The sequence below is a fragment of the Crotalus tigris genome, unplaced genomic scaffold (assembly GCF_016545835.1).
Source record: "Crotalus tigris isolate CLP2741 ecotype Arizona unplaced genomic scaffold, ASM1654583v1 scf7180000024341.3516292, whole genome shotgun sequence".
Classification (NCBI taxonomy): domain Eukaryota; kingdom Metazoa; phylum Chordata; class Lepidosauria; order Squamata; family Viperidae; genus Crotalus; species Crotalus tigris.
The window spans coordinates 3,296,927-3,315,819 of NW_024100511.1; the positions used below are offsets into that span (position 1 = coordinate 3,296,927).

The 18,893-nt window shown below is 46.7% G+C and overlaps 1 protein-coding gene across 1 annotated transcript in view; it reads right to left on the reverse strand.

The window, feature by feature from the left end:
• SH3RF1 (SH3 domain containing ring finger 1) overlaps positions 1–7,390 on the reverse strand; it is a 164,728-nt gene extending 157,338 nt beyond the window's left edge. The window contains exons 1-3 of the mRNA XM_039326542.1: positions 7,253–7,390; positions 6,935–7,100; positions 6,240–6,655 (exon numbers count right to left, since the gene is read on the reverse strand). Of these exons, the coding sequence (XP_039182476.1) occupies positions 6,240–6,655; positions 6,935–7,100; positions 7,253–7,390 (720 nt within the window). The remainder of the gene's footprint in view (positions 1–6,239; positions 6,656–6,934; positions 7,101–7,252) is intronic.
• Positions 7,391–18,893: the final 11,503 nt, after the last annotated feature.

Consider the following 18,893-nt stretch of genomic DNA (forward strand, 5'->3'; position numbering starts at 1 on the left):
AGAAACTTTTGGGGACCCCAAAGCGTCCAAAAAATACATATCCAGTTACTTAGTTATTTTGATTAGTTGTTCTTTTCCCCCCCAATGCTTAATTCCCAAAGTGAGTAAATGCCGCTGTGTTAGAAGCGGGGAAGAGATTTCAGGAGGCTTTCACAGGAAGGTAGTTAGGGTAAGATCGCCCTTCCGTGATCTATCCAGGATCCTCCTTGCGGTCGTCGCCCCTCCAAGGTGACTTACAACCCTTTTCAGGGTCACCCTATGAAGGGAAACCGGGCGGCGGAGAGAACGGTGTCTGCGTATGCGTGCCAGTGCCGCGATCTGGAACCAGAAGCCTATTTAATTATCATTTATTAAAACAATAAGAATTGTATTTACTTAAGGTTGGTAAAAGAGAATACTATGGGGAAAAGAGGAAATCAAGTAAAGTTATTATGTGGATTATACATTATAGAATTTAATTTTTAGTGAATGTTTGATAAATGTAAATCCAGACAACGCACTGTCTACCAAATATTAAGGTGATTATGTTAAAAAATTAATAAAACATATTTAAAAAATACTTTATAAACTGGTACTAATACTTCACGTGATCTTGATTCTATTCCCATTAATGCAACCTAAGATTGCATTGGCTTTTTGGCTGCTGCTGCACAATGCTGGTTCATATTTAAGTGATTGTCTAATAGGGCTCCATGATCCCTCTCACACTTACTGCTGTTAAGCCAGGTTTCATCTAATCTGTACCTGCACATTTGATTTTTCTTGCCTAAGTGTAAAACCTTACTTTTTTCACTACTGAATTTCATTTTGCTAGATAGGGCCCAAGTCTGTCAAGATCCATCTGGATCTTGAGCCTATTTTCTGGAGTGTTGGCTATTCCTGCCAATTTAGTGTTGTCTGCAAATTTGATGAGTTCCCCTTCTATTCCTTCATTTGTCAACCAGTGGTAGTGATGCTGTCTATCCCACATTTCTTTAGCTTACCAAGAAGTAGGTTATGGTCTACTTTGTCAAATATCTTACTAAAATCCAAGTATCTAAGTATATGAAACAATGTTGTAAAAAAGAGGGGCCAAAATTCCTCCACAACGATGTGAGAGACTGGTAAAGTCATACAGAAAATGATTACTTCAAGCTATTGTTGCTAAAGAGTGATTCTACAAGCTATTGAATCATAAAATGTACTTAGTTTTATACACATGGCTTCTCCATTTTGGCTTTTTTTGTGTAAAATGATGACATTGTGTAATATGTGTTGTTGTTCATTTGAGGTTGTATTTATCTACTTTTAAGAACTATTAAGGACCAGATGGTTTTACTATGTCCTGATGCATAAAACCATAGAAATCAAAGAGGGTGTACTTTCTTTTTCACATGATTATATGTGGCATATTTTATTCAATACAGAGTATTCTGCCCAGACAGAACAGGTTGCCTTCAGTTCAATCCAGGACAGATAGATAACTCGATAGAAATAATTGAAAAACAGATAAATATGTTTATCCAGAGGAAATACTTGCGATTATATTGTCTTTCTTCTGTATATTACTCATCTGTTCATTTCTATAGGTAAATTGATGATGAATTTACCCTCTTCTTCTGCATAAGCATCACATGTTGGCATAGAACCTCCAAGCTGTGGCTAGGAGACATGAGGCTAGACAAACAAAGACATTCCAAACTGGGCATGTAGCCAGTATATCCTGAGAAGAACTCAGAAACTCCTCCCAATGACCCATTAACATGAGATGACTGACTAGCTAAACAACAGCATTTAACTCAATAAATGCCAGATATTCTAACATACTGATACACGCTCTCTAGTTAGGGTTACATAGAGCTATACGATCCAGAACACTCCCCTCTTCGAAATTTATATTTCCACTACTAACTAACTGATATAGCAAAAACATAGCATTAAGGCATGCAATACTCATTGTTAACTAACTTGTGACTAAATAGTAAAATCGTGGTATGAAACATGCATAACTGTAAAGTAAATATAAATCATGCACAATTACACAAAAAATAAGCAAGTGTTACATCAAACAATGCATAAACACAATACATAGTTTGAGGTTTGATCTTCTGGTTCAGTCTTTGTCAGCAACGGGACCAAATCGGTGATCAGCCTGGTACAAGAGTCTTTGAGTCAGGACCTGACTCACGTGGCTGCACGATCTGGTCCTCAGCTTGACAAACTAGTTCATCAACTGGGTGGGCCCAGTGCACAAGTCCCATGGTCCAATAGTTCTGGTATGCGTTCTTGTCTCTCAGCAAGACAAGGTCTTCTTCCTGTAAAGGAAACTGGAACCAAATCTGGAACAGAAAAACTGGAATCCAAAATTTCTCAGGAACAGAGGGAACTGGATTCACAGGATACTCAGAAACCGAAGAACCTGGAAAAACAGGAACAGCTGGATCTGGAAACTCAGGAACCGCTGGAGCTGAAGAATCAGGGTCAGGAACATCAGCTGGAACTGAAGAATCAGGAACAATAGGTGGAACTGAAGAATCAGGAACAACAGCTGGAACTGAAGAATCAGGATACTCAAGAACCAAAGTGTCTGGAACCACCGATGGAGTATTGAAGAGGGCTGCTACTGTTGTCATCAGGGTAGTGAGGACTTCATGTGTGGGTATGGATGTCTTTAACGACATAGAGTCCATGATTTTGCGGGGTGCACCAAACATGTGCTCCACGCTTCGCCTATGTACGCTTTGCCCATGTGAGATGCATGTGGAAGGAAATTTTTGGCCTTCAGATATTTGTCAATCACTGGGTCATGGCAAATGTCTCCAATGGTCTTTGCAGGCTCCTACAAGGCTAATTCTTGGGATGTTAAGACAAGCGATCAAGATGATCAAAACTATGCCTAATCTCAGGTGCTTCCGCCTAGAGAGGGGTTTGAAGCGGATTGGTTGTCGTTTACAGGGTGCCTGAGATTGGAGGTTGGCACGTTGATCTGGAGCTGGAAGTACATAGCGTTTTGGACTCTGTGGCATCTGTCTGTTTGGCCAGGCCAAGAACTCAGGGCTTTCTAGCCAGATCAATTCTGTTAACTATGTGGCAAGGTTGGGCCACTTCACTTGGTTAACAAAGTTCTTATTTGTTGGCACATGTTGCCATTGTTCAGGGCTTAAAGATGTTTCAATCCTTTTCACTCTGTTGTCTACATAGACATAGAAAAGTCTGCTTTGTTTTCAGATGTAGCTTGACATCACCTTGCTGTCTACGTAGAAGGTGGTAGACTGTAGATCAAGGCCCAACGCCTTCGCTGTCAAGTTGGTGAGCCTTACAGCCAAAGTGGTACCACATAGCTCTAACCTTGGTATGGTGTGGCCTACTTGTATTGTTAGTCTCGCTTTTCCAAAGAAGACACCGAAACTGCAGCTTTCCCCGCTGTAGACTCTGATGTATCTTATGGTTGCAATCAAGACGACGTAAGCGTGGCTCTCCCCGTTGTAGACTGTGACACAACTTAAGGTTGCATTTGCCTTCGTTGACACATCTAAGGAAGCGTACAATTCTTTCCTTTGCACTGTGGCGGGTAAGCTGGAGACATACGTGCGCTGCACTTGCATGCTTTGGAGACACCTTGGGAGTACACTCCATGATTCCCAGTCTTGTTTTTGTTCTGGTAGATGCGGCTCATCCCAGTTTGTGGTGTTCAGGGAGAACAAGCGTAGCTGCAGACATTGTTTGTCTTGTTTGACCTATATGGACAAAACTAAGTTGTCATAATTCTGACTGGTCTGGAACACTGTTGCTTCCAAAGCATGTTTGGTTTTCACGAGCGTGCAGTGTTCTAGGTGTGGTTTTAGGTGAGGTGTTGTTCCATTACTGGAAATGGAGGTTTTTGGGATGCTCACCTGGGCTAGGGTGTGCGATTGATCACCACAAACCGTCCCTCCTATGGCCCATCCAAGTTCCATCTTAATGGCTACTGGGGTTCCTGGTGGACCTTTGATTCTTTCATCAGAGCCAATGGACTCTGGGGCATCTTTTCCCACCATGAGTAGGATTTCAGCTTCAGGGTCTAGAGAAGGGATTAAATCAGCTATGTGTGCTAAGTGAGGTATTTTTCTTGCCACTTCTGGTGTTGAGATTTCGCTGCGAACATCTGGTAAGGTCTCCCATTCTAACTACTGATGGTAACCGGAAATGTGAGCTTCCGTCTATCGCTTCTATGCATAGACCAGTGATTTTCCTTCCCGTCGTGCATATTGGTACTGTGCACGTTTTTATTGCAAAGTGCTTCTGTTCACTCAGGAGGTCAAAGAGGTCGAAAAAGTCGGGCTTAGCTATAGTAACTTTGCTGTGTGGGTCTAGTATGGCATACACCTTTACGGCCCTTTCAGGATACCCATTGGGGTAGACTTTTGCAAGACAGATGGGTGAGCATGAAGGAGGGCATGGTGAGTCACCGCATATATCTGTGTAGTATGTCCCGTATAGTTTTGGCTGCCCTTCGGAGTCAGTTTGAGTCTCCATCGTCGAAGTCACTCGTTGCATCTCCTCAGAGGGCTTCTTAGTTTCTTGATGTAAGGCTGCTGGGTGTCTGTCACTGTTGCATAGGTAACATTTCACCCTAACTGCACAATCTTTGGCTATGTGATCTGTAGACTCACAGCACTTGTAGCATATCCTGTACTCCTAGAGCAGGGCCTTTTGCTCGTCCAGCGTTTTCCTTCCAAATTCTCTGCATTCATTTAGAGAGTGTGAAGACTTATGGAGTGGACAAATCAGGCCTCTTTTAGTTGGATGAGGGTTCGAACGAGCACTCCACGGTGTTCGTTCGTATGGAGGCTTCTTTGGACAAGGTGTGATCTCTGTTTTGTATACTGAAACAGTGGTTCTGTCCTTCGTGGCTTGGGAAGAACCTCTATTAGGGCCGAAGTTGTGACTGGTCCGTTTTGTTGTTGGGAATGAGTCTTTTGTTGGCTCGAAGTTGCTAGCATTACAGCGTAGTTTTGCTTGGTTGGTCACGAATTGAGCGAGGTGGTGGTGTATCAGGGTCCTGGCTCCTGTGAGTTTCTGATATTATGGCCCATTCCTCCCTTGACAGCTTTGGTAGTTTTCTAACTATAATCCTTTGCTTCTCAAACTGATCGAGGCAGGTGAGTTTCGGCATTTTGGACTGCTCACGAACTGAATGTAACATCGAGAGCGTGTCTGCGAATTCCAACATCTGGGTGTGATCGTTGATACTGATGTTAGAGAAGATATAAATACAATCCAAGAGCGAATTTTCTGTCAGTTCGTGCACTCCATACCGCTCGTCAAGCCTTTCCCAAGCCTTGAGAAGGGCAGTGGCTGGGTCACCTAGGTGGGCTAGTTGAGTGTTCTCTACTAATCATGCGGATGCTGTCCCAGCCATGTCTTTATGTATCCAAGCATTTCGCTTGGTGTTATTACTTCATCTTGGATGGCGGCCTTGAACGTCAGCTTCCACAATACGTAGTCCTTCCCCGGTTCATCGGAGAATTTGTGCACACCCTTGGATGCCACATCTAGTTTGCTTCTGTAAAGTCTTGAAGGAGTGTGGCTGGGTGGGATGGTACATCGCTTCCGGGAGCAGGGACACATGCCATGTCTGGCTGGTGCCTTCCTTCGGTGTATTATCATCTGAGGCCATCTTTCCATCGCGTGTGTGAGGGGCCTTGTTGGCTTGATTTGAATTCCTCTGCTCTGGCGTTGAGCTGAGGGGACCCGAGTCCTTGCGTGGTCGCTTTTTGGAGGGTTTCTTGTCTTTCAGGTGGCACATGGCTGGCTCCCTGGTAGGCTTGCACATCTGGTGGTCGAGAGTCTCCTCTGTGGTCAGGTCTGGTGGTGGTTCTTTGGGACGCTGACTCCTGTTGGCGCAGCAGGGACTCTAGTGTGGCTCGAGCTCTTTCAATCTCATCCCCGAGCGACGGCTGGTTCTGCTGTAGGGCCATTGGTGGTGCAGGTGCAGGTGGACCCATCTGATTGCCATCAGTGGTATGTTTCGGTGGGTACCGTGGGGTGACGTTGGAAAGATCTTGTGGCGCTGCCCGCTGTGTAGCCTTAGCCACTGCTGGTGGAGCCATCCGGTTGCCATCAAGGGTATGGTTCAGTGGGGCAGCGAAGGTGGGAAGATCTCATGACCTAGGTGTCGCGACATCAACTCTGTGGCTGACTAGCGCATCTGGTTGTTGGGATTCTTCTCTTCATCTACTCGGTCTTGGGGGGCTTGTGGCTGGCTGTGGCTCTCTCACCTGCTCACGCTGGAATACGCTTTGATTGTCTACGTAGGCCTGTACGCGGCTATGCCGCTCTTCATTTTCCAGTTGTTCCCTATTGGGCAGGAAAATGGTGTGCTGGAGTGTTTTCTGAAGGCCTTCTGCTCTAGCCATTTTGTCTGCCATATCTCGTTGGCTTTGAACAAATTCAAGCTCTTCTTGGGCGGCCTTTCTTTTGGCCTTCTTCTTAGTTGCTATAGCCTTTCGTTTGGCTTCCAGTTGGGCTGCTTCAGCTTCTTGCTCGTTATTCATTTTGAGTGCTTCAGCTTCTAGTTTGGCTTCTATTTCGGCTTCTTCAAGTTCTATAGCCGCCAGTTCCTTCTTTTTCTGCCGCTCCTCTTGTACCACATGGCAGACTGCTTCAGCAGCTTTAGCATCGATGATTGCTTGCTCTGCATGTGAAATTCAGGAAGTTCGGCTGTGACGAGATGACGCTTTCGAAAGGCGGGAGTCGCCTGTGACATGTGATTGTTGTGACACGCTGGAATGTGCCTTGGATATATGGCGAAAGGAGGAGGCTTTTTCAGACACGTGAGATGGAGCCGCATGCAACCGTTGGGATGGTGCATGTGAATGGCAGGAAACTTCGGACTCGGCCTTGTCGACCGTTCTGTCTCCCGGGCAAGGTTCAGGTTCTGGGAAGCATTGTGGGCTCTGTAGAAGCTTCTTACGCTCCTTGTTGAGTAGCTTGAGGCTTTGCATCTTGCCATCGACTCTTGAGTCTCTTAATTGCGTCTGAATGTCTTTGAGTTGCCGCTCATAGCCCAACCATTGCGCAAAGGCATTTTCCTTATCTCCTTTCACTGCATGCACACGTTCGGGGAAGAGTTCCTCCTCCTGTTCTTGGTAGAGTTTGTATAATCTCTCCCAGCATCTTTCATGGCACTTGTAGCTTGACTCCCATCTTTCCATCAATGTGAGTGCATGGCTTCTGTAGGCTTTCATTGTTGCCTCAGGTCATAGGGCACCTGGGATGTCTTTGGCCTCACTGAGGCTTGAGCATCAGCCTCTGTGTTCAGGTCAAGGTTGGCTGTTTGCAGCATTTCTCCTTGACCGGCTGGTTGGAGTGCCTCATCTAGGCTGGTTGGTTGAACCCCTTCATCTAAATCAACAAGACACTCTGCCATGGCTAGGGCAGGTTCAGCACACTTCCAAGCTATTTTGAAGCAAATTAGATGAACTTCTCTCTTTGACCACTAGAGGTCACTGCTTGCAGATCAGCTGCTGGGGTGTTGTCTGTGCGTGGAGGCGCCACTGGGTGCGTTCTCCTGCGTTTGCGGGTACTTCAGCATAATTCACCCTTTCACCACTAGGGGTCACTTCCTGAGGGTCAGCTACCTTGGTGTTCTTCCTTCGAGGTTCACCTTTTGTCCACTACAGGGCTTTCTCTGGGCGTGATTAAAGGCTTGCGTGTAGTTCCTCCTTTAACCACTAGGGGGCATCTGAAGAAAGGCCCGCCAAATTTTTTCCCATTACGTCACTGCTAATGGCCACTGAGAATGCAGAGCAGCACTCGTTCCTACAAACTCCCACGTGGTCATCACATTGCAGGCTAGAACCACTTAGTTATCAGCTCTGCGTGCTGATAAGCAAGGACAATTGCTGCTTATCCTTTTCCTTATTTCCCTCAAACTGGAACAACTTGGTCGTCAGCTTGAGTGAGTGATTACTTTTGGTGAGGTTCACTCTGTGCCCTCTAGGGGGTGCTTTTAGCTTGGCTTGGTATGAGCCTGCTGTCTGCTGAATTAATTATCAAGTTGTTGCAATCTCTTTAAATGGCAAGATTGCTAAAGAAAAAGAAAAAACAAATTGGCCACCAGGGGATGCTACTGCATTGCTATTGGGATCTCTGAACACCGGCTTCCCAATTGGGATGGTTAAAATTCCAAAGGGAGGGGGAGTTTAGCTTCTTTCACCAATGCTGTGGCTGGGTGAAGAGGTTAATTGCCTTTTTATTGCTCTCCTTGGTGGCAAGGAATTTAGTTGGTGACGAGCCGCATTTAGTTGAGAGTTGATTGTCTGCTTCTGTTGTCTTGCGATAGAAAGGTTTCTTGCAATTGAATAACACTTCCTCTAGCATTAAACAAAGGCATCAGAGGTGTGCTCAACCTTGAATTTGCCAGCCAAGAAACTTTTTCAGCCTGCTATGTTTGTTTAAAAAAGGTCAGATTCATGCATTCCAAAACATCCCAAAACAAGCTAGTTGAATTCACGTGCTAATGACAAAGCTCTTCTTCAAGACTTACTGAAGCAGTTACAACACCCACTGCTCCTTCGCTTTACAAGCAAACTGAGTTGAGTTCACAGACAATCTTTGAAACCATCCCCTCATTGCCTCAAGATGTTTAAACTGCCGGCAAAGGAAGGGGGGTTGCTGCTCACAACTCCTTTGATCCCTTCAAATGCAAGAAGTCACAGAAAGAGTAGGGCTATAGAGATACACAACGCTTTCTTTACTTCAACAAAGAGAAATGCATGCAATCGACATTAGCAACTGTTTGAAAGTGGCTGAAGGCTAAACTTTTCCTGAGATAGACAGCAAAATATCTCTTTGATTTAAACGTTGGTTTGTAACAGATCCAAAGGTAATTTAGCAGAAGTATCCAAACAAGACATGAAGCACTTTTATAACCTTTACATTAAAATGTTGGCTAGCATGCAGAATTTGACTAGCAATGATTCCTTGCCAGCAGATGCTTGTCAATATGCAGATAAACTTTATCATTCAGATCAGAAGTGACTAGCAGAGTTAACAGCGAATTAACAAAACAATGCATCTGAATCACACCTTCTTTGAAACGCTGTCTGCCAAACAGAAACACTGACTTTACTTTGCAGTCGTTTAGTGGGAGACTGGCCCCATCAAATTACTTTGCCTTTATAAAGCTGATATGAACTCTGAGCATTCTTCTACTTGCAAAAAAATCTTTACTTCCATAAGGGCTGATGTAGAGAAAGACCAATAATATCACTTTCCTTCCTTCAAACCGTTGCAGGAGGTCAGAGGAAAATTCACCACCATCAATTTACTATTCTGCCCAGACAGATCAGGTTGCCTTCAGTTCCAGCTGTTGTTCCTGATTCTTCAGTTCCAGCTGTTGTTCCTGATTCTTCAGTTCCAGCAGTTCCTGAGTTTCCAGCTCCAGCTGTTCCTGAGTTTCCAGATGTTCCTGATTCAGATTCTTCAGTTCCAGCTGTTCCTGAGTTTCCAGATCCAGCGGTTCCTGTTTTTCCAGGTTCTTCGGTTCCTGAGTATCCTGTGAATCCAGTTCCCTCCGTTCCTGAGAAATTTTGGATTCCAGTTTTTCTGTTCCAGATTTGGTTCCAGTTTCCTTTACAGGAAGAAGACCTTGTCTTGCTGAGAGACAAGAACGCATACCAGAACTATTGGACCATGGGACTTGTGCACTGGGCCCACCCAGTTGATGAACTAGTTTGTCAAGCTGAGGTCCAGATCGTGCAGCCACGTGAGTCAGGTCCTGACTCAAAGACTCTTGTACCAGGCTGATCACCGATTTGGTCCCGTTGCTGACGAAGACTGAACCAGAAGATCAAACCTCAAACTATGTATTGTGTTTATGCATTGTTTGATGTAATACTTGCTTATTTTTTGTGTAATTGTGCATGATTTATATTTACTTTACAGTTATGCATGTTTCATACCACGATTTTACCTATTTAGTCACAAGTTAGTTAACAATGAGTGTTGCATGCCTTAATGCTATGTTTTTGCTATTTCAGTTAGTTAGTAATGGAAATATAAATTTCAAAGCGGGGAGTGTTCTGGATCGTATAGCTCTATGTAACCCTAACTAGAGAGTGTGTATCAGTATGTTAGAATATCTGGCATTTATTGAATTAAGTGCTGTTGTTTAGCTAGTCAGTCATCTCATGTTAATGGGTCATTGGGAGGAGTTTCTGAGTTCTTCTCAGGATATACTGGCTACGTGCCCAGTTTGGAATGTCTTTGTTCGTCCAGCCTCATGTCTCCTAGCCACAGCTTGGAGGTTCTATGCCAACATGTGATGCTTATGCAGAAGAAGAGGCTAAATTCATCATCATTTACCTATGGAAATGAACAGATGAGTAATATACAGAAGAAAGACAACACAATCTCAAGTATTTCCTCTGGATAAACATATTTATCTGTTTTGCAATTATTTCTATCGAGTTATCTATCTGTCCTGGATTGAACTGAAGGCAACCTGTTCTGTCGGCTTGGAGGTTCTATACCAACATGTGATGCTTATGCAGAAGAAGAGGGTAAATTCATCATCAATTTACTATTCTGCCCAGACAGAACAGGTTGCCTTCAGTTGAATAATAAACTGAATAATTAGCAACAAATTTTATGTGTCTTTGATCAGATTCTCTTTAGATTTATCCTATTTGAGCTTATCTCTGTAAACCAATGTAGGCAGTCTTAGTCCTCAAGTTATGACTGTAATGCAGCCTGCCCATTGCAGTCACAAGTTGTGATAGTAATTAATCAAGGCATTCATGTGATCACCTTGCTTAAGAACTCCAATTGCTGCTCTCTCTGTTGTAGACATTAAGTGGCCACATGGGCTGTCAAGTGAAGAATGGGGTGTCTCAGGAGTAGATGGACCTGAGAGCCCTAGCGCAGATTCAATTTGCACTGTACTTTCCCAGCTCACACATGGCCTTCCCTGGACCTCCCCTACCTTGAGGCAACCCTTGCTCAGCTTCCTGTCCCAGTAGGTTCCCGCAGGTCTTGGGCCTGCTTTCCCACCTGAGTCCCTGCAGGCCTTTGGCCTGCTTCCCACTCCACTGGGCTCCACACCCTCCTCCCTATCCCCCATCATGATTCACTACCTTTTCCATTAATCTCCTTCAGCAAATAATGGTCTTCCTACACAGAGGCCACATGGAAGTAGGCAACATTTTGGGAGCAACTGCAAGATTTTTGAATTTTCCAAAATGATGCCTGCTTACAGGATGGCACTATGCAACATACATAATATATAGGGAGGCTAGCTCTCCTTTCCAAAGATGATCGCCAGGATGTCAGTTGCCAAGCTCCTAAATTGCAATCACATGATTAGAAATGTTGTAAGAGCCATAATTATGAGGACTGGTCATACTTCAGACATTGGGCTGATTAAGGAAATTTCCTTTCCTTTCCTCAAGCTGCAAGGCATACAAAGGAAGCAAGGTAGCCAATCAATATGAAATATTTGGGATTGAGATATATTCAGCACAACCATCAATCAATTTTTATTGCTTTTCAAGAATGTCTAGCAAGAACTTATGTTTCAGACTATAAGGATTTTAAGACTTCCTATTGTTTTTTAAATTCTTTCTATATGCTTCCACCACCAGCAATTGCTACTGCTCTGTGAGTTCTACTATAATACTAATCATGGCTAAGTGGGATCTCTTTATCTGTGTATAATTCCAAGGAAACCTGGATAGTCCTATACTGCAAAGGGAGATTATATAGTATGAATTTTACAGAGAATGGCAGGCAGTAGTTCTAAGATGGCTGTGATACATTAACAAAATTTGGACAAGGCAAAACTATGTACAAGCAGGATTTCCTTTGGGCTAAGACCAAATTATTACATGCAGAATTTCTATATTTTCTCTTCCTTTGAAATATTTAAAATACAAATTTATGGTCAGGGAAAATTATGCAGCAAAAAGATACATGCATTCATAGTGTTCATTTGCAATCTAGAAACATATCATTCTCTGCTCAAGGATTCAGCAATTGACAATAAAGACTATATAACTTAAGATGCATGTAAATTGTTTAATGGTTTCTTTGTAAATATCAAGTATCAAATAAATTACCTTGGAGACAGTATAAATAAAAAGTGTACATCTGTTCATGTAGTCAGTTAATTAGAAAGTCAATCTGTGTATAAATCTTTGTAGAATCCACAGAATTCCGTGTCAAGTGTACTTAGTCCTCTATCTGAATGAAAATTTGCTTACATAACTTTCAAATGGAAAATAAGCTATTTTCCTATTGTTTGAACCTCTTAAACTGTAGGGAGAGCATATTTGACAGATGAAAACTATACACAATGCCTTTTAAATTTTCTTTTCTATCATTTAGTTTAGAAGGCTAGTTTAAATCCAGCAAATTGTCTATTCTTATAGATTTTGTTCATGATATATGGAGGTGAATGTAATGTATTGACCACAACTATTTTAAATCACTTGCTTAATGTCTGACCTACATTGCTGTATTGTTTAACAGTTGCTGTTACTGAAAGCCAGACTGGCTGTCTTCAAGCTGATAATGAGGTTTGGGACGGGAAACTGTTACTTTAAACCACGGGTCAGCAACCCGCGGCTCTGGAACTGCTTGCGGCTCTTTGAGCCATCCCCTGCGGGTCCTGAGCCTCCCCCCGCCATTTTCAGAGAGAGACAAGGAGAGAGAGAGGCACTTTTTCTCTCTCTCTTTCTCTCTGTCATGTGGACTTGCCCCTCACAGGGCTCCTGATTGGCCCTGCGCCTGGGTGCCCCACCCCCTGGGAGAAGGGCGGCCAGGAAGTCCCTTTCCTGGGCTGGCCCCATCTGAGGCGCACCTGGCTGGGGAGCCGTGCGGGGAAGTCCCAAAATCCCCTCTGGGAGCGGCCCACCCGAGCCTCCGCTGAGCAAGCCAGCCCTTCCACAAACCGCGGCCCTGAGGGAGGGCAGCCCCTCCGATGCCCAGCTGGTGTGACCATTGGCCAAGCAGCAGCAGAGCTGGACACAGAGGGTCAGTGGCGGAGGGAGGGGGGCTCTGAGTCCATGGAGCACTGCTGCGAAGTGGCCACAGGGCAGGTGGCGCCCCCCGGCTTACTTGTTCCAGGTGTCAGTCTCGGCTGGGGCATCGCTTCCTGGGCCATCCCTGGGCCACTCCCTGGGCAGCCAAGCCAGCCACATGTCTCCCCAGGCCAGGCAACAGTCATGGCTGGTGTGGCGGCCAGCGGGGGCATCACACTCTGGGAAGCCGAGCCGACCACATGTCTCCCCAGGCTGGGCTGGGCGACAGTCATGGCTGGGGCAGCAGCCAGCGCGGGCATCACTCTCCGGGAAGCCGAGCCGGCCACATGTCTCCCCAGGCCGGGCTGGGTGGCAGTCATGGCTGGGGCAGCAGCCGGCGTGGGCATCACTCCCCAGGAAGCTGAGCCGGCCACATGTGTCCCCAGGCCGGGCCGGGCGGCAGTCATGGCTGGGGCAGTGGCCAGCACAGGCATCGCTCCCCGGGAAGCCGAGCCGGCCACATGTCTCCCCAGGCCAGGCTGGGCAGCAGTCATGGCTAGGCCGGCGGCCGGCAGGGACAGCGCTCCCTGGAAAGCCGAGCGAGCCATGTGTCTCCCCAGGGCTCTCCACCGCCCAGCCCCACCTTGGCCCCATTGGTGGTGCCTTCCTCGGCTGCTTTTGGGGAGCCACCACCACTGCTGCCCTCGGTGCTGCAGAAGGAGACCTTGGGCTGTGAGGCCAGCGGCGATCAGGACCCTCCCTCGTCCCCGCGGCATTCCCCATTGCCGGCGTGGCCGCCCATGGTGCACTCGGCCTTGGTGCCCTCCTCTAGCAATGACGAAGTGGCTGAGAATGTGGCGGGACAGGGGCCGGGCAGGGGGCGGCAGGGACCCGGACCATGCTGCAGTGGCCGCTGCCGGAGCTGCCGCCGCCGCCGCCACAGCTGCTGCCTCCCGTCCTCCCTCTCCCCACCTGTTCGGCTGAGGACGTGGTGGGGGGCAGCTGGGAGCCACTGCCTCCTGTCCTGCTCCCGCTCCCTGCCCCTTCGGCTGAGGATGCGGCAGGGGGGTGGCTGGGAGCTGCTGCCGCCCGTCCTGCTCCCCCTCCCCGTCCGTTTGGCGCTGTCTGCCTTTCGCGCGCTCTCTCTCTTCACCTGGAGGGAGAGGGAGAGAGAGAGAGAGAGAGAGAGAGAGAGAGAGAGGAAAGAGAGAAAGAGGAAAGGAAGAGAAGAGAGAGAAGAAAGAGAAAGAGAGAGGAAAGAGAAAGAAAAGAGAAAGTTAGAGGAAAGAAAGAGGAAAGAGAAAGAGGGGAAAGAAAGAAAGAAAGAAAGAAAGAAAGAAAGAGAAAGAGAGAGGAAAGAGAAAGAGAGAGTGAGAAGAAAGAGAGAGGAAAGAGAAAGACAGGGTGAGAGGAAAGAGAAAAAGAGGAAAGAGGGAAAGAGAAAAAAGAGAGGGGGATAGGAAAGAGAAAAAGAGGAAAGAGAAAAAAGATTGAGAAAAGAGAGAGGAAAGAGAAATAAAAGAAAGAGGAAAGAGAAAGAGAGGAAAGAGAGAATGTTAGAGGAAAGAGAAGGAAAGAGAGAAAGGAAAGGGAAAGATAAAGGAAAGAGAAAGAGAGAGGAGAGAAAGAGGAAAGAGAGAGAAAGAGAGAAAGGGAGAGGAAAGAGAGAAAGAAGAAAGAGAAAGGGGGAGAGGAAAGAGAGAAAAGATTGAGAAAAGAGAAAGGAAAGAAAAAGAGAAAAGAGAGGAGAGAGGAAAGAAAGAGAAAGAGAGAGGAAAGAGAAAGAGAGAAAAGAGAAAGAGAGACAGAAAGAAAGTTAGAGGAAAGAGAGAAAGAGGAGAGAAGAGAGAGAAAGAGAGAGTGACAGAGACCCTTTTGACATCTAAAATAAAGATAACACTGCATATATCCTTCTTTTACCTTTATTTTATATATACACACACAAACACACACACAGACACACACACACACAAAAAAACCCTAAAGGTAAAAAAGGATGTATTATGCAGTATTATCTTCATTTTAGATATCAAAAGGGTTTTGCGGATCCCAGTGTTTTGTTTTCGGTGGGAAACGTGTCCAAGTGGCTCTTTCAGTGTTTTGGGTTGCCTACCCCTGCTTTAAACCTATTGGTTGCCACCTAGAGGCTAACTGTATAAATAGCTGTGCAGCAGCCTTTAGGGCTGCTTCTGTTCTGAGTTAATAAACTTGTTTGCTGTTTCAACGCTGCCTTGTTCAATGCTTAAAGAACCGAAGATATAAGAGTGGCGATGAGGATGGGATGTGCTGCTTCATTGAGGGAGCTTGAAGTCACTAGGGGGTGAAGTCAGAACAGAGCGTGACAGGAACTGTGCTCCCCCCTCGGTCTGCCAGCAAGCCACGCTGGAGATCACCACGCCCTAAGGATCCGTCCTAGGACCTACACAGAAGCCAGCAGCGCAAGGCATTGAATTAAAAAACAAGCCACCATGGCGAAGGTTGGGAAGCTCGAAGAATTCAACGTAACTAACCTGGAGAGACTGGCATCCTATATCTCCCGCATTGAAAATTACCTCCATGCCAAACAGGTCGCCAAAGATGGATTGAAGGCCGCGACACTCCTCTGCATGTGCGGCCCCACCACCTTCGACATTGCAGAGAACTTGGTCGCCCTGGCGCCACTCGAGTCAATCACCTACGCGGACTTGAAAAAAAAAGCTGTGAGACCACTTCGAGCCCAAGTTATACGTTATAACATGGAGGCACAGCTTTTGAGCAGTGGGAGGAACAACCCGGCGAATCTGCAACAGAATTCATTGCTGCACTTCGTCAAGCATCCCGACTCTGCAATTTCGCAGATTTGGAGGAGTGACTATGAGACTGCTTAGTCTGCGGACTCCGGAATCGAGAGCTCCAACAAAACTGTTCGCGAAGGAGACTCACTCGTTACAGGAGGCCTTGAAGGAGGTCATGGCAGATGAAGCCACTGGAGGGGCCATTAAAGCGCTGTGGCCATTAAAGCGCTGTGGCCCTCCAAAAGCGCGCCAAGCACCGAAGCCGTCCATGAGGACGCCGAGCAGATGGAAGATACCGACTCAGACTATGAAGTCGACCAGCTACAAAATCACCTGGAGAAGGGACCGCAGACAGCTGAGAAGGCAGTTCCGTTCCTTAGATGCATGGGCTGTGGAGGCTGCCATCAATGCGCGGATTGCTGATTCCAAACTGCAATGTGCCGGGCCTGTGACAAACCAGGCCACATCGTCACCGTCTGCTGAGGTCGTCAGAGGGACCGCCCGAAAAAAGATGCATTCATGAGAGGTACCGGGGCCCAGGGTCAACACCAAGTAGGGTTCTGCTCCAGCCGAAGGAGCGTATTCCGCACTGGTGCCCATCGCCCCCTAAAGCAGAAGCTTAGACTACAGGTCAAGCTTCAGGGAGTTCCATGCAGGGTGGAACTGGACACAGGCTCAGCCATATCCATCATTTCACAAGGAACATTCAGGCTTCTATGCCATCACAGCAACAGATGGGCCAAGCTCCAGCCATCTAATCTACTACTCACAGACTTCCAAAACTCCCGAGTTGTGGTCAAAGGCGAAGTCACACTTCTGGTGGAATTCAAGGAGCCACTTGATGTAGTGGTGGAAGGCCAACGCATGAGCCTCATAGGGCTCGATTGGCTTGATGCATTGGGCATTCAAGTAACCGGCATTCACCAAACACAAGAGGCAGATCTGTCTGCAGTCTGCCAAGAGTTTGCGGATGTTTTCAGTCCTAATCTAGGGAAGTACAAGGGTCCTCCGATCGTCCTCAAGCTTGATCCTATGGTAACTCCAATACGGATCAAACTTCATAGAGTGCCTTTCACGTTAAAACCCAAAATTGATGCAGAGCAGCATAAGCTAGTGGAACAAGGGGTATTGCAGCCTATAGACAGTGGGGTGTGGGAGACTCCCATATTAACACCATTAAAGGCCAACGGGAAAGTACAAATATGCGCTAACTATAAGTGCACTCTCAACAGGGCACTTCAACAGCACGTGTACCCTGTGCCAGTTGTCAGCCATATTTTGGCATCATTGCAAGGAGGCTGCGTGTTCGCCAAATTAGATTTGGCACAGGCCTATCAACAACTGCCTGTGCATGAGGCCACGGCAGTAGCCCAGACCACTGTCACCTATAGGGGGGCTTTTAAGGTTAAGGGCCTACATTCGGGGTGAGTGTAGCCCCAGGGCTGTTCCAGGCAGTGATGGAGCGCATGCTCAAGGGAATTCCAGGGGTTTGCCCCTACGATGATGTCCTCATTGCTGGAGAATCGGTTGAGATTCTGGCTGAACGGCTTAAGGCCATCCTTCAGTGACTCCATGACACGGGACTTAAACTAAAAAGAGAAAAGTACAAGATTGGAGTAGAGTCAACCGAGTTCCTTGGTTTCTGCATCGATGCCGAACGCATTCATCCGGCGGAATCCAAATTAAAAGCAATCCAGCAGGCCCCAAGCCCAAAGTCAAAGGGAGAGCTTCAGACTTTCCTAGGCCTTCTGAATTTTTATCATGCCTTTCTCCCAAACAAGGCCGCAGTGTCAGAGCCCTTACACCCGCTCTTGGATAGACAAGCTCAGTGGCAGTGGACCAATGTCCACGGGAATAGCTTCCAAGCAGTCAAATCACTGCTGTCATCGAACTTATTTCTCACTCATTTCAATGAGCAGCTGCCTGTCTGCATTGCATGTGATGCATCCCCGTATGGGGTTGGGGCTGTGTTAAGCCACTTTATGGCTGATGGGAGGCAGAAGCCCATTGCATATTACTCTAGGACCCTATCATCCGCAGAGCACAACTACGCACAAATTGACAAGGAGGCTTTGGCCATTGTGGCTAGAGTTAAAAGTTCCATGATCACTTGTATGGCCGTCAGTTCACGGTCTTCACGGACCACAAGCCACTCCTAGGGCTGTTCACCACAAACAAACAGACACCTCAGATTCTGTCTCCTCAAATGCTGAGGTGTTCTATCTTCCTGTCAGCCTACAGCTACAGGATGATTCACAAACCGGGCAAGAAAATGGGCCATGCAGACGGCCTGAGCAGGTTGCCCCAGCCACATGTGGAGCCAGATCCAGCTCTGGCTGCACGCATCCTGGCTATCCAGGATTTGTGGGAATCTTCCCTTCACGCTGGGGACATAGCTGCTGAGACAGCAACTGACAAAACGCTGAGTCGTGTGCTAAACTGGGTACACACAGGATGGTTGGACAAATGTCCAGGGCCAGAATTTCAGAGTTTCTTCATGAGAAAAGATGAGCTTTCAGCTCATAAGGGGTGCATCCTTTGGGGAAGTAGGGTCATAGTCCCAAGCTCTTTAAGGCCCAGAGTCTCTGCACAAAAGTCATCCAGGAATAGTCCAGATGAAGGCATTTGCGAGGAGTTACCTTTGGTGGCAAGGGCTAGATAAAGCCATCGAGGCCCAAGTACATGGTTGCTACACGTGCCAGCAATCCAGACCTGAGATGCCACAAGCCCCTGTCCACCAATGGGAGGACACACACTGTGGTCAAGAATCCACATCAATTTTGCCGGACCCTTTCAGGGACAGCTGTTTCTAATAGTGGTAGATAGCCATTCTAAATGGTTAGAAGTCGCACCAGTCCATACTATGACTACTTCCAGGACCATCCAGGAACTGTGCAGAATCTTTACAACACATGGACTTCCAGATGTGTTAGTCTCAGACAATGGGGCTTAGTTTACCGCTTCTGAATTCCAGTCTTTCCTCAGGGCAAATCTAATTCGGCACGCCACGTTGGCTTCCTTTCACCCGGCCTCAACAGCCAAGCAGAACGCATGGTCCGCACAACCAAGGAATCACTAAAACAGATTGTCACAGGGGATTGGCACCACAGACTGGAAGATTTTCTACTCTCCCAAT